This window comes from Pan paniscus, chromosome 9 (genome assembly GCF_029289425.2).
Source record: "Pan paniscus chromosome 9, NHGRI_mPanPan1-v2.0_pri, whole genome shotgun sequence".
NCBI lineage: Eukaryota > Metazoa > Chordata > Mammalia > Primates > Hominidae > Pan > Pan paniscus.
Window position 1 is genome coordinate 84,174,860 of NC_073258.2, and position 16,590 is coordinate 84,191,449.

At 38.1% G+C, this 16,590-nt stretch overlaps 1 protein-coding gene across 5 annotated transcripts in view; it reads left to right on the top strand.

Annotated features, from left to right (window-relative positions):
• The window catches only part of ANKRD42 (ankyrin repeat domain 42), a 69,552-nt gene that overhangs the window by 50,855 nt on the left and 2,107 nt on the right, over window positions 1-16,590 (top strand). For 2 of the 5 annotated variants that reach the window (XM_014346942.5, XM_014346943.5), the window contains exons 10-12: window positions 759-885; window positions 5,225-5,369; window positions 13,127-13,209. In XM_014346942.5, the coding sequence (XP_014202428.3) occupies window positions 759-885; window positions 5,225-5,369; window positions 13,127-13,209 (355 nt within the window). Of the gene's footprint in view, window positions 1-758; window positions 886-5,224; window positions 5,370-13,126; window positions 13,382-16,590 lie in introns of those variants that run through there. The other 3 variants (XM_055093782.2, XM_055093783.2, XM_003821993.5) reach the window with 3 other exon arrangements.

Genomic DNA, 16,590 nt, shown 5'->3' on the forward strand with positions numbered 1-16,590 from the left:
TCCTTCTCTTACTATTCTCTTGCATAGGTACTACAAGTGACCAATCACAAAATTTGTGGCTGGTACTTTAAAATCAAGTATATTTCAGTTTTTCTAATTTTCTGTTACATAGTAGATTGCACGTGGTCCTGTAATCCACCATTAGTCCTAAAACACTGCTAGTCTTTTTTTTTTTTTTTTTTTGAGACGGAGTCTTGCTCTGTTGTCCAGGCTGGAGTGCAGTGATGTGGTCTCGGCTCACTGCAATCTCTGCCTCCCAGGTTCAAGTGATTTTCCTGCCTCAGCCTCATGAGTAGCTGGGATTACAGGCACGTGCCACCACACCGGCTAATTTTTGTATTTTTAGTAGAGACGGGGTTTCACCGTGTTGGCCAGGCTGGTCTCGAACTCCTGACCTCAGGTGATCCACCCGCCTCGGCCTCCCAAAGTGCTGGGATTAAGGCGTGAACCGCCATGCCTGGTCAATACTGCTAGTCTTTTAAAACCTTCTTGTTCATAGCGTTAATAGTCATAACAACCTGATACATGCTCCAGTAGCAGGGAAAGAATCCTCCATTTAGGTATTTCATTGCGTGCTCATTTTAGTATTCTGTTACTGATATTTATCCTTCTTTGTATATACCAACCTTCCTCCACCCCCCTCTCCAAACCATACAGACACTAGTCTAGAGGAAGAATATGCTCAAGAATACCAGCACCCAGTGGACACGTGAGCTGTTATATGTCTAACTAGGTTCCTACTCAACTCTGTCTTGCAGTGAGAGCTTACAAGAAAATTGTAGAATTGAGACACCTCCTGGAAATTGCCGAGAGCAACTATAAACACTTGGGAGGCATAACAGAAGAAGATTTAAAGCAGAAGAAAGAACAGCTTGAGTCTGAAAAGTAATGTCCTTAAAACTTTAATGATTTGTTTTTAAATACCTCTCTAAATGCCATGTGAGGGTTTGTTGATCAGCAACTTTTACTATCATCTTGCCAAAGGGTGTTAGGTTCCATCCTGTTTTTCTCCTAAACCCTTAGATGACAAAGGAGTTAAAATTTTTAAATAATTGTGATAAAATACACATAAAATTTACCATCTTAACCATTTTTTAAGTATACGGTTCAGTAGTGTTAAGTACATTCCCATCGTTGTGCAACCAATCTCCAGAACTCTCTTCATCTTGCAAAACTGACATTCTAACATAGTCTCTGAATATTTTCATCAGGCTACACTGCCCATTCATAAATCTGAGACTAGGTCTTGTGTTCACTGATTATAGTACCCAACAGAGAATGCTCTTGCTTCTAGAGGCAGTGAGCAAGTGCATGGTTGTCTCTGCCTTTCACTTCCTGCACCCTAAATTGGCTCTCTGGACAATGGGTACCTCTCTAATAGCAGTTGGCTCTCTATATCTGTGGGCTCCACATCATGGATGCAACCAAACTTGGATAGATAATAATCAGGAAAAAGAAATAGGATGGTTGTGTCTGTGTTGAACATTTGTAGACTTTTTTCCTTTGTTATTATTCCATAAATAACATGCTACAACAACTTATTGTATACTACTACAATAAGTAATCTAGAGATGATTCAAATTATACAGGAGAATGCATATAGATTATATGCAGATACGTATGTACTATACCATTTTAATGTAAGGGACTTAGCATCCGTGGGTTTTGGTGTCTGGAGCTTCCTGGAACCAGTTCCTCTTTGATACTGAGAGACTACTGTAGTTAATAGCTGCTGGGATAGAGGATGCCTTGAGCTTCTTTCATCCTACTGTCTCTCTGCTTGTCTATCTATCTGCTTTCCAGAATGGACAGGGAGCAGAGAGAGACAGGAGAGGGAACTTTGGATTTAATCAAACATGGGTCCAGAAAGAGAACCACACATGGATTCCCTTCTTTGTCCTCTGCTTTTCCTGCCTTTTCCTTTGGTCGTGTCTTGTTCTGTCACACTCTTAGAACTGCCTGTTTCCCTTTCCTCCACCTGTTTCCGAATCTAGTTCTGAAAGAGGTCTGCTAACTGTATTCAGAGTAACATCTAAATCTTTGATAAGGATTAATGTGGTTAAGCTGACATTTGGCTCTAGTTTAAAAGAAAGAAAATAAAAAATAATGTAAGGATTAATGTGTCATTCTTCCATGGATGGATACTTGGGAATTTAAACAGATGGCAAAACATTAGGCCAAAATACTCTTTTTTCTGTTTTTTTTTTCCCTGCTACCCTATTAACTGAAACTACCTCTTGATGTGATTTTAGACACTAGGAAGCTGTGGCAGACTGATTTTTTTGTTTTTGTTTTAAATCAGGAGCTTTCTTGGTATCTCACAGATCATATCATATAGGTGGCTGTCCACTGCCTCTATACTGTTTGAAGTGTTTTGAGATGTAGATTTTTTTTTTTAGTGTTAGCCTTGGTCTAAGAGCCTAGCTGAAAGTTCTTAGATTCCTTGTAGTCTAGAAAAGTACCTCATGGTGGAAAAATTATTTCCTACTAATGAGCTTTAAATTTTGGTTTCCTTTGCTTTTCTTCTAAAGCAGATTACTATACTACCACTACAGCTGTTTGTATTACTTCTAAGCACTACTATATGCTGTGCACCAGACAAGCCCCTTACATGCTTTATCTCAGGCAATCCTCACAACTCCATGAGCTCTACAGATTAGGACACCAAGACTTAATATAGAGGTTAACTAATTTGTGTAAAGTCACAGAGGGAGTAGTAAGGGTGTGGGAGGTGGAGCCAGGATTTGAGCCTGAGTCTATGACTCTAACCCTGTTTAAGATCATTATAATTTTAATAGTCTTTAATGGAACTTTTAGTCGAATAGTTATGGAATAGTCTCTCAGTGTGAAATATTATTAATGTAAGTGATTTTTGAACAGAGTTTTTTAAAAAAATTGCTTTATGTTTGTGCCAGAATGCAGTTTCATAACAGCTGAGATGGCAGTGTTTCTTCTAAATTCCACCCTGAGTGAGTTTTAATTCTTCTCTAGCATTTGTTCTCCACTTTGTGTTAAGTGCATCTTTTTTTTGTTTTTTTTTTGAGACTGAGACTTGCTCTGTCACCCAGGCTGGAGTACATGATGGCGTGATCTCAGCTTACTCCAACCTCTGCCTCCTGGGTTCAAGCAGTTCTCCCGCTTCAGCCTCCCAAGTAGCTGGGATTTTATTTTTATTTTTATTTTTTGTATTTTTAGTAGAGATAGAGTTTCACCATATTGGCCAGGCTGGTCTCAAATTCCTGGCCTCAAGTGATCCATCTGCCTCGGCCTCCCAAAGTGTTGGGATTACAGGCATGAGCCACTGCACCCCACTGTGTTAAGTGCATCTTAAGACATTTATTCTTTGGGTACAAACTCCTGATCTTAGATATAGTTGTAAAGAAAAACTGGACAAGTATTGGCTTGAGGAATATCTTTTGATTTTTGTTGTTATCCATCAGTTAGACCAAACTCTCAATACAGTAAAACATATTTGTGTTTCTCTGTCCTGGGGATGATATTCCCTTCTTATTTGCTGAACTTCTAGGCTTCCACAATTGACATTCTTCCTCTCTATCCCCAATCTTAACCTTACTCACTTCTGTACCAGAACTACTACTGTATATTCTTAGATTGCCCTTCTGGGACCCAACCTAACATGCCTTGGGAATTCTGTTTCTCCTCACCATCCAGCGATAAGGTAGAAAAAAATCCTGGTTCAAATTACATCTCCTCTTGTCTGGATTATTGCAACATCCTCCTGATAGGTCTCCTACTTCCTGTCCCTGCCGTCATATCCACCACTCCCCTACCCTGTAGTCTATTCTCAACACAGTATCCAGAGTAATCATATTAAAACAGGGTAATCATATCATATCCATTGTAATCATATTAAAACAGTATCCAGAGCAATCATTAAAGGTCAGATTGTGCCATTTTTCTGCTCGGAGCCTCCAGTGGCTTCCCATTTCACTCAGAGTAAAAGCCAAAGTCCTTACTGTGATTTAAAAGGTCCTACTTACTTTTTACCTCTCTGACTCAAACTACTTTCCCTCTCCTTTTTCTTTTTTTAGAAAGGGTCTCACTCTGTCACCCAGGCTGGAGTGCAGTGGTATGATCACAGCTCATTGCAGCCTTGACTTCTTGGGCTCAAGGGATCCCCCCACCTCAGTTTCCCAAGTAATGGGGACTATAGGCATGCATCACCATGCAGATAATTAAAAAAAATTTTTTTTTGGTAGAGATGGGGGTCTCACTATGTTGCCCAGGCTGGTCTTGAACTCCTGGCTCAAGCACTTTTTCTGCCTTGGCCTCCCAAAGTGCTGGGATTACAGGCGTGAACCACTGTGCCTGGCCTCTCTCTCTCTCTTTTTTTTTTTTTTTTGAGATAGAGTCTCGCTCTGTCATCCATACTGGAGGGTAGTGACATGATCTCAGCTCACTGCATCCATGCCTCCTGGGTTCAAGTGATTCTCACGCATCAGCTACCCAAGTAGCTGGGATTACAGGTGTGTGCCACCACACCTGACTTTTTTTTTTTTTTGTATTTTTAGTAGAGATAGGGTTACACCGTGTTGGCCAGGCTGGCCTCAAATTCCTGGCCTCAAGTGATCCACCTGCCTCCGCCTCCCAAAGTGCTGGGGTTACAGACGTGAGCCACCGCACCTGCCCTCCCTTTTATTCTTTAAATGATTCTATCACATTGGCTTCTGTTTTTCTTGTACTTCATCAGGCATACTTCTACTTTAGGACCTTTGCACTTGTTCCTTTTGTCTGGAATGCTTTTCCTCTAATGTCTACAGGGTTATCTCTCTTATTTCCTTCAGGGCTTGGCTTAGAAGCCCCCTTCTCAATAAAGCCTTCCCTAGCCACTGTGTATGAAATGTTAAGCCCCTCTTCCACAACATTTTATACTACTCTTTCCTGCTTTATTTTTGTTTTCTCCTTTAGCACTTATTACCTTCCAACATACCATATATTTTACTTATTTATTTTCCTTATTGTCTGCATATCTCTATTACTAAAGTAAGGTCCAGGAAGGCAGATTTTGGGCCTTTTATTCACCACTGTATCCCCAGTACCTAGGTCAGTGCTCATTTGTAGTAGACCCTTAATACATATTTGTTGAATAAATGATTTCTTTGTTTTATTTGCCTTAAATACAATGCATGAATGCTTTCCACTACTAAAAGTAATTATTAGTTGACATTGATGATTGATTTTTAAAAAATTTTGTTTTTGATAGGACCATCAAAGAACTGCAGGGCCAGCTGGAGTATGAACGACTACGTAGAGAAAAATTAGAATGTCAGCTTGATGAATATCGAGCAGAAGTTGATCAACTCAGGGAAACACTGGAAAAAATTCAAGTCCCAAACTTTGTGGCTATGGTTGGTGTCCTTTTTAATACATTTATTTTTCTCAAGAAGTATATACAAGAGTGGCCAAGAGTACAAGCTTTGGGCTGGGGCTCTTTGGCCTTGAATCCTGGCTATAGTCTTTTTTGATTTGGGCTACTCATTTAACCTTTTTGTGCCTCAACTATAAACTGGAGATGATAACTTATACTTTCTAGAGCTTATGACAGGATTAAAGGAATACACACACACACACACACACACACACACACACACACACACACACTATATGTAACTATAACTTTCTAGATACATACACACATCTGTCTATCTATCTATCTTCAAACAGCAGCCTAGTTCATAAGTATTATTGTTAACATTGTACCATAGAAGGAGAAAATGTTTTCATAAGTAATCAATCAGAATTCTAAGACAGCTAGAGGATATGTATATTTTAATATTCTAAATAACCAAAATAAAGTGCTTTGAATGGAATCCATATTTTCTTTCCATAGGGAAGTTTCTTCATCAATCATCATGGATGAATTAATTCTGTTTGAGGCTTGTGTCACCTCAAATCTGATCTATTAATATTATAGAATCTTCCTGGCTTCTTTTTATTTTGCACAAACTAGTCATTGGTCTCTTTAATAACCACTTTAAAAATATTAAAATAATAAAACATGTTTGTTGTATAGTGTTAAAAACAAGATAGATGTTCCTTCTGACACTAAGTTCCACTCTCCAGAGGAAGCTATTGTTAACAATTTAGTACATACCATATTAGACAAAATTCTATTTATCTGCAAACATGTATGTGTATTTCTATGCATATGCAAATATAACCACTTCCTCAGTTTCTCTGGGTTTTGGTGTCTCACCAGTGGTTGATTTTCCAAGAAATATAATTAACTATAATAATTAATCTATTCTCTTCATTTTGCAACCCTCTTCTTGTACGACCTTTAGCACATGGGGAAAATTTAGTATCAGAGAGGCCAGCTGTACAGTCATGTGTTGGTTAGAGGGCTAGAGGACACAGCACCATTTATAACTCACTGCTTCCAATCAAATCTGTTACCTCTCCACCTTGTGGCAGGGACTCTGTGACTCCCAGTCTCCTCAAAAGTAGAAAGGTAAGTTGTAAGTTGTTGTTCTTTGTTTTTTCTTTTTTTGGACAGGGTCTTGCTCTTGTCACCCATACTTCAGTGCAGTGGTGCCATCATAGGGCACTGTAGCCTCGAACTCCCTAGGTTCAAGTGATCCTCTTGCCTCAGCCTCCCAAGTAGCTGGGACTGTAGGCATGCACCAACACACCTGGCCAATTAGTTTGTTTGTTTGTTTGTTTGTTTGTTTTGTAAGGACGGGATCTTGCTTTGTTGCCAAGGCTAAGTTGTTGTTCTTCAGCTGCCTAGGTGGGACAATCTTTTGGGGTGGTCACGCAAGCTGCACATTTTCTTTTGAGCCATTCCAAACTGTCTACTTTAGGAATGTTTCTGTCTTTTAGCTATTTAGAAATTCTCTTTGCTTACTCAGAAGCATCTGTTCTCAGGTTGGATCTGGTTTCATACTTCACAGTTTTGCTTCCCTAAAACTTCACTCTACCAACAATGTGTAGGCTTTCAGGAGAGCTGTCTCAAGGTCCCTGTGCTCAGAGTTCATTGTTTTTTGCATTCTTGCTTTAGGTTATACCTAATTTTTGTAAATAAGCAAATGTCACTGAGCTTTCATGGCAGCTGCAACTCTGGCACTGCTTATTTTCACTTGCAAAAGCTTGAATCTCAATTTCCTCATCTTTAAAATGAGGAATAATAATACCTACCTCATGGAATTGTATTGATGTTAAATGGAATATTGTGTAGAAATCCTGAATTTGGTTTCTAGCACGCAGAGGTATTCATTATATAGTAGTCATTGTATTATTTACTCCCTTTCTTTTTTTCCATTTTCTATATTACAGATGAATTGACATGGTCAGTGGATAAATAAATGTGTAGAGCCACATGCAGCTAAGGATAGGAAGAATTTATTTGGGAGTCTAATTATATGTAATGTATAAGTAAAATGAACTTTTCGTTCAGGATTATAAATATGGAATCCTCAAGAAGCTCTGACTAAGTCTTTCTCCTGCCACCTTCTGGTCAGGACCTATGATTGCATACTACTGTACCTTAAGATCCTCAGCCCCCAACATAATCTGCAATAGGATAATTTTTACTGAGAAAAAAAATTATTCGAATAGTTTCCTAGGATAGTTTGACATATATAAAGCACTTAAATGGTATTTTGATAACAGCTGTTTTTATAGCACTTTCTCAGATATTATCTCATTTTAGTCTGCATCAACCCTATGAGGAGGTAGAATGATATATATATTTTTGATCCCATGTTATAAATGAGAGAGCAGAGGCTCAGAGAAGTTGAGAGTCTTGTTAGAGCATACAGCTAGTGTAAGGCAGGAGCAAACTCAGAATCTCTGTCTCCACATTATATTTTTCTAATACTTCTGTGGAAATGACTATCAAATCCATACTTTAGTACTGTGTCCCCACTAGGGCTCCCCACCTGTATTTCCCACTGGTCGTCAACTGGACATTTCCACCCGAAATTCCTGGTGGTGCTTGAATTAAAAAAAAATGTCCAGAACCAAGCTCAATATCAAGACCAGATTCTCTCCCCTATCTCTGCATTTAAATTAATGGCATCACTATTTTCTCAACTACCCAGTCTTGGACTCTTAATGATTAGCCATGTTTTCTCCTTTAGATCATACAAAAAGTGAGTCCATCCTGTAGGTAGGAACATGCTCTCTACTTTCACTGCTTCCCTAGTTTAGGTTTCTATATCTTTCTATCTGAACTACTGTGATAGAATTTTGGTATTTACTCCTTCCCTATCCAAATCCATTTGACTCACAGTGGTCAGCTTGATTTTCTTGTCACTCCTTGGATTGAAAATCTTCCTTACCTGAATAAGTACTGATTCTTCAGTTTGACATTCAGCCTTAACCTACCTCACCAACCTTATTTTTGTCTATTCTCCTATATATATATTAATAGCTTATTTTTTCTTAAGCTACCCTATGCTTTCCCATCATTAAGCCTTTGTTCAATTTGTCCATATACCTTGAAAACTGCCTGTTGACTCTGTAAAATCCCCTAGGAGCCATCTCATTTATCACCCCTTTCCTAGTCTCCCTGGTCACACGTGATCTCTCCTTCTATCAAGCACCTTGTACTGGTCTGAGGGCTTCTTGTCATCTGTATCACAGCATGATTGGGCACTTACTTTACCCACAGTACTGAAAATCTAAGTTTTATAAGATCACTTAACTTATGTTAATAACATCATCTTAGTCATCATTAACAACAGGTTTTGAGTATGTTGGGCTTAGTGTTAAGACTTTATATTCAGCAGATACCATCTTCATTTTATAAATGAAGAAATCAACTCTCAGATAAAATAAACAATTTATAAAGTTACAAAGCTTGTTAGATGGCTAGCCATGATTTCAACCTGTCTAGCCCCAAGTCTATGCTTTTAACACCACTTGTTACTGCTATTATAAACCCCTCACATTCCCTCTTTCTGTGCTTTTAAGAACATTTATTTTGAAAATTTTTCTTTAAAAACTTTTGATGATAGCTTTTTAATTTTAGTAAATTAATTTACTAAATTAATTTTAGGGTTAATTTACTTATGAAAACTTAAAAATTGGTAAGAATTTTGTTAAAATGTTACACTATAAGTTCAAACATATATTTCAAGATATGTCTTAAATTGGAAGTTGAGATGATAAAATATAACATAGGATATCTTCATGACCTTGGGGTAGGAAAAAAATGTGTAGACTGGACTTCATTAAAATAAGACTTCAGTTCATCAAAGATTATATGAACAGACTTGAAAAGGCAAGCCAAAGTGTAGAAAAACATACTTCCTTTCTTTCTCTCTGCTTTTCTTTCTTCTCTCCTATCTGAAAAAGAAGTTGTATCTAGAATATATAAATCAACGTGAAAAAGACAGTCCAGTAAAAAAACTGGGCAAGACTTGCATAGGCATTTCACAAAAGAAGATATCCAAGTGGCCAATAAACATGAAATTGTGCTCAAAATCACTGGTTATCAGAAATGTAAATTAAAACCCAAACAAGATACCAATATATACCCATCAGAATGGCAAAAATTGAAACAGATGTTACCAAATGCTGGTGAGGATGTGGAACAACTGGAGATTTTATACACCAGTGGTGGCAGTGTAAATTGGCTACCACTTTGGAAAATTAATTCCTAGTGGAATTAGTACATGTTTCTTTGTGTACACAGATGGACACCAAAAATATATACAATAATGTTCTTGTCAGCATTATTACATATATCTCTCAAACTAGAATCATCTAAAAATTCCCTCAACAGTAAGAATCAATACATTTTGCTATATTCATACAATGGAATATTATATAGCAATGAAAATGTGTGAATTGCTACTCTACACATCACCACGAATGAATCTCACAAACACTATGCTGACTAAAAGGAAACAATATGAAAGAATACATACCGTGTGATTACATGTAGTCCACAAATCAGTAAGATAAGTCAGTAGTGCCTAGGAAGGGGCAAATGGAGGCTTCTGGGATGCTGGTAATGTCTAATCTCTTTATCTCAGTCATGGTCACAGGGGTGTGTTCACTTTGTAAAAATTCATCAAGCTGTACCTTTTTTTTTCTTTGTGCTCTTTGGTATATATATTGTACTTAAAACATTAAATTTAAACTAATATTTTAAGTATAATATATATTTAGATATATACTTAATACATATACTTAAACATAATGTAATAGCTTTGGCAGAGCTGTCTGTCCACAGAGAGAATTATGTAGCACTGAACTCATAGCTTCTGTCTCCAGAACCAGTATTATTCAGGAAGTCCTTGATCTACAGCTTTGGGCCATGTTTGCTAATCAAGAGTGACTGACCGGGAACCGGTAATATTCCATGGTTACCTTCCATGTTTCACTTAATCTTATTTTCTACCTACAAAGGTCTGGAACAAGGTTGAACTTTGATGTGGTCTCTGCTGGGCTTCTCTCTGACCTATGACATCCTAGCTTATGTACCTAGAGTGGCCCATGGAGCAATTTGAGGACTTCAGTGAGTTTATCCATGTTCAACTCTTAGCTTGGGGAAGTTCTAAAAGTTTGTGATTTCCCTTTCTTTCTCTTTGTTTATACCCTACTTTTTTGGGGGAGAAGGGTTAGTTTTGACACTGTTAAGAAGAGTCTGTACTGGTAAGCAAGAAGGTGGAATTCTCTTATAGTTTCATATGCTGTCTAGAATTTCTCAGAGTGCATAGGCTTTTTGAAAAATAAGAATTCCATATATCCCAGCAGTAATTTGTAGATCCATAAACTCTTTCAACAGTTTTATGTGTAGAATTTTAATCTGTTCGACAAACCTGTTCTTTCAGGGCAAAAAAATACATACATTTTCCCCACAAGGATTTTTGTCTAATTTTGTTGTAGTAATAGACTGCATTTACATTTAGAATTGCTTTTGGTGCCTAAGCATTATGATTCATGTATTTAGTATCTTAATATACAGTTCTATTGAGTTTAGGAGAAAACATGTATTGGGGAGAAATATATTTCTTGGCTATGATGTAAGATAAAGAAACGAGTAATCTTGGTGAAAAATGTTCTCCAAATGCAGAAACTTTCAGAATTTGGAGATTCGGAACCTTCAGTGAACACTTATGGAAGGCCTGTTGAATGCCAAGCACATATTTTCTTTTGAAGTTGTATTTTAAGACTTGGTTTGATAGAACAAGTTACATATTTGGTGTTAGGAGGGACTTTGGAAAATTTGGAATCCTCTTCTAATACATAAAAGGTAAAGAAAAATAAGTATTGCTGTCTTTGGAAGTCTTTAATTAATTTTTTTGAGACATTATCTCACTCTGTGCCCAGGCTGGCATTCAGGGTCATGATCTTGGCTCACTGCAACCTCCAGTCCCCAGGCTCAAGCAATCCTCCAGCCTCAGCCTCATGAGTAGCTGGGACTACAGGCATGAGCCACCATGCCCAGCTAAATTTTTTTGTATTTTTTTGTAGAGAGAGGGGATTGTTGTCCAGGTTGGTCTCAAACTCCTGAGCTCAAAGTGATCTGCCCATCACAGCCTCCTAAAGTGCTGGGATTACAGATGTGAGCCACCATACCCTGCCTGTTTCTGGAAGTCATAACTCTATTAAAGCACTAGGAAATTGGCTACATCTGACAAGTAGCCACCTCTTCCCCCTAAATTTTCTATATTCTTTTTCTAGTTTCATCTAGTTAGATTAGGTTAAACTCCTGCCCCACCTGAGTGTTTTTCTTTTTTCTTTTTTTTTTTTTTTGAGACAGGGTCTTGCTCTGTCGCACAAGCTGGAGTGCAGTGGCGCAATCTTGGCTCACTGCAACCTCTGTCTCCTGGGTTCAAGCGATTCTCCTGCCTCAGCCTCCTGAGTAGCTGGGATTACAAGTGTGCATCACCAAGCCCAGCTAATTTTTGTGTTTTTAGCGGAGATAGGGTTGGCCAGGCTAGTCTTGAACTCCTGACCTCAAGTGATCTGCCTGCCTTGGCCTCCCAAAGTGCTGGGATTATAGGCGTGAGCCACCGCACCTGGCCTCATCTTTAAAATACTGGTAATGCTACTTACTACACTTGATTTTGTATGTATAGTATGAAGAACAGTTGTATCATATGCTAAGTCCCAATCACAGGTTTGTTATTTTTCTTCAGACTAGCCGCTAAACTTTTTTTCAAGAGACCATCTGTATTACCCTATGCCCACAAACACCTGGCCACTGTAAGAGAAAGCTAGAAGTTTATCCTACTCTCAAGTTTGCAGCTGAGGGATATGGGAGGGACCAGATGCATGGTTGTTTTTCCAGGCGGTGTTGGATAATGGCAGCTTACTTACGTGTTCACACACTATTGAGTTAAACTAACTGGACTCATTAGAAAAGGTGTGGGCAGGAACACCTTGGGGAACTAACTCCAGCCATGGGCTCTCCCCAGGGATATGCACCTTGTGCTGTTCTTGGAGCCTCTGTGTTTGGAGCTGGCCTGCCTAACTAGATGCAGAGCATGTTTGATTAGAAGAATTACTCAAAGATGATTAATATCTAGTGACCATCCATTGTGTTTCTAGCCCTGCTTGCTCCTTCCCATGGTATTTATTGATTCTTCTGTGCTGGGTCTTAAGAATACCAAGATGGATAAGAAATATTTAGAAACAGTGAGACCAGGAGACCAGGCAAAGTGAAAAATGAGACTAGAGCAGTAGAGGGATGCAGTACAAAAACAAAAGAGGGAAGCGGGGAAGCTAGGGAATGATTCGCAGCACTATGGGACTGGCAAAAGAATCCATAAGATGACATACTAACACTTGCAGTTACCAGTATGTTGTTAAATATTAGTGTCTGGGGATCTGTTAGGTAGAGATAAAACTTAATGAGATAAGACGGAAAATTGGCTATATCTGACAAGTAGCCACTTCTTACCCACTAAATTTTCTATATTCTTTCTCTAGTTCTTAAGGTGCCTCCTAGTGATATGATTCAGCACAATATAATGCACTGTTACTTCACATTTGGGAATTTATTCACATAAAATCCTAAAAGAAATTTAATCAGAGTTGAAAATACTAGCATGGTTAATTTTTTTTTCTTTTGAACAGGCAATGTAGAAAGACGAAAATGTGTGCTAGCATGAAAATTGTATTTGACCCTCTTTTCCTTTGCTTATAGGAAGACAGCGCTTCTTGTGAGTCAAACAAAGAGAAGAGGCGAGTAAAAAAAAAGGTTTCTTCTGGAGGGGTGTTTGTGAGAAGGTACTGATCAGTGAAATAACTAAATTGACCTGCTAGATTTTTCTCTTTCATTAAAAAAATTGATATAAATGTGAGTCTATACAAACTATCTCAGAATTACTCTGATATGCTTCTGTTCCAATTCTGATGGCAGAAATGTTATATTAAAGAGATTTAGAGATTTTTTAAATGACACGGACTCAGTTGTGCACCTTCTCCCGATATTCTTCTTATATACCTCTACACAGGCAAGTCAAGAGATTTATGAGTAATTAATTTTACAAGTATTCATATAAGCTTTAAAATATTAGCTGGTATAGTAATCAAAAGAAATCTAGTTCTAGATATTAAAAATTATTAAAAATTCAATTATGGTTCCACAATAGAATTATATTTCTTTCACTTTCTAGAGAGTACCTTTCACTTCTAGTGTGGATATGTTTAAAAAAATTTTTTTTCAAATGGCGTAACTGCAAGCTTTTTAAGAATATAGAGAAGAGGCAGATTGGACAGGATAAGAAACACTTGGCTTTATTTTTTCCTCTTTTTCTCCTTGATCTTAAAGATTAGTAGTGCTTGGCCAACTAAAAAACAACTATGGCTTTTCAGTTCAGTTCTGACTTCAATTCCCTCTTTTTTCCTACCCCCCTCTCTTTTCTCTTCTCTTCCCTCCATGAGCTAGCAAAGATTTATAACTCTTGGGTCCAGCTGTGTAGCTCTTGTCTCCCCCTGAAGATCTGTCACTGGTTTTGGGCTTCCCTGGCAGCAGCCATCTCACCATTCCATAGACTGCCCACCCTTTGGGCCCTTGCATGTACTTCATGTGGACGCTAAAGTCATTTTGACATGGTATCATCAGAACTAGTTTGCTGTGACAAGAGTGCATTTGATTGCTGAAACCAGTTCAGCAGGTTAAGGGTCTGTAAACAAGTGTTAAAAAATGAACTTTGGCTTCCAAGGTTAATCCCAGCTCTGCATTGTTGTGTAATCCTAGGCACAACTACTTAATCTCTTTATATAAAATATACCTACCTCATATGGCTGTCATTGGGAGAATTAAGAGGTAGTAGAGGACTTGGAACAGATCTTATACAAAGTGCCCAATAAATGTTGACAACTGTTATTACTATAGATTGAAAGCCACAGAAGAACTAAAAATAGTGAATATAAGGGTTATTAAAAGGATAGGTGAGTCATTTTTTAACACTTGCTTACAGACCCTTAGCCAGCTGAACTGGTTTCAGCAATCAAAGGCACTCTTGTCAGGGCAAACTAGTTCTGATACTAGGTCAAAATGGCTTTAGTGTCCATGTGAGATAGATGCAAGGGTCCAGAGGGTGGGAAGTCTGGGGTATGGTGAGAGGGCTCCTGCCAGGGAAGCCCAAAACCAGCGACAGATCTTCAGGGGGAGACAGGAGCCACAGAGCTGGCCCCAAGAGAGTCATAATTCTTTGCTAGCTGGAGGGAAAAGAAGAGAAAATAGAGGCAAGTAGGAAAAAAGAGGGAATTGAAGTCAGAACTGAACTGAAAGCCATAGTTGTTTTTTGGTCAGCAAAGCACATTTATTGGGCACTTTGTGTGAGATTTGTGCCAAGCCTTTAACTATCTCTTAATTCTCACAAGAGCCATATGAAGTAGGTATATTTTATAGATAAAGTAGTTGTGCCGAGGATTATATAATGCTGATCTGGGATTCTAACCTTGGCAGCAAAAGTCTGCATTCTCTTAACCATTACTGGGATTTCAAAACCATTTATCTCCCCTTCTGGGACTACAGACAGCCTTACTTTTCTCCTCTAACTTGATGCTAAAGTTAATCCCAACCCTGGAAATAGTTTGTTGTACTTGCTCCAGTTTTCTCTAATTTCTTCCTGTACCAGTGAGGTAGAAAACACCAGAATAGTGTTGTAATAAAAGCATACACACCCTGTGGCAGAGGTTCCCTCATTGTCCTCCAAAATCCATTCTCCCTTCTTCTGTAGTGGGAAGGATTTATGTGGTCTGTGGCCGCGCAGGATAAGAACTAACTTCCCAGCTTGCCTTTGCAGCCAAGAGACCAAGTTGTGTTCAGAAGGTTGTGAGCAAAAATGTTACGTAAAACCTTAGGGTCATGGCTATAATGCCACCTCTTGCTCTTTTCTTCTTCTGGAATGTGGATGTGGTGGTGAGTCAGCCACTGGACCTTGTGAATGAGGGCAACACCAGGATGGCAGAGCAGTAAAATAAGGAGCAAGGGCCTTGACACCATGGAGCTGACATATTAGCCCTAGAATGCTTACATTGGACTGTAAGAGAGAAATAAACCTAATCTTATTTAAGCCACTACTATTCTGGATCTTGTTACAGCAGCTAAATTAAAATTATAATACAATTCCCAAATTATGTATATTCATTCATAAATCATATACCTATATTATTGACACATTTAGGTTAATGAAACAAAAAAAAAAGGATATTAAAGAGATTTAAGTTATTTTGTTCCTATGACTTAGTAGATTGTCCATCTCATGAGAAAGAGTACTCAGGTTGAACCCTACTAGTATATTGAGTGACAGCATGAGAGGGTGAGATTTGGAGTTAAAGACCTGAGTCCCTGTGACTTACTTGCTGGGGGACTGTGGACAAGTTACTTCACTTGGCTAAACTTGTTTCTTCAGCTGTAAAATGAGGATACCATCTACCTAAGAGGAGAGCTGTGAAAATAGGTGAGCACATATATGTTATTTAGCATATTTGCTCTCATATAGTCAATGAGAGCTATTTTTTTTCAAAATAGCAATCAGTAGTTTCAGTGATAATGACTACAGCCTTTCCCACTGCCCTTTTTTTAAATATTAAAAAATACTTAAAAAATAAACAAGTGTTACATATCCAAATTCTTCAAGTTTGACAACATTATAAGCTTTTAATTGTTTTTCCAATAGGTGAGGGTTTTTCCTGACTCTTGCCAAGTCCTTACATACTCTTGCCTGGCCTATTTTGTCACCAAAGCAGTATGGATAGGCAGGTTAGGATCTACACTGTGGCTATAAACATGGTGAAAGTAGCTAATCCTTGTGGAGGCTTCTTACCACTCATAGAAAATGCCTAAAAGGTGTATTACGCTCACTCAGTATGAATGCAGTATTTTCAGCATACCCATAATTAAATATTTAAAATATTAAAAAGTTTGGATTAAGGTCAACTGAGATTTATGAGTATCATTTATTCCACAGGCATTTAACAAGTACCTCACATGTGTCTAGAGGCCTTCTGAGAACTTGTAGTTTAGTGTAGGAAAAAGATACGTATAATTGCTGTTTCATAGTGAAGTGCAAGTGCTGGAATAGAGGTATAGTTTTAAGGCATATAGAAACACAATCCTCTCATCCTTATTTCATATATTTCCATCACCGAAACAAA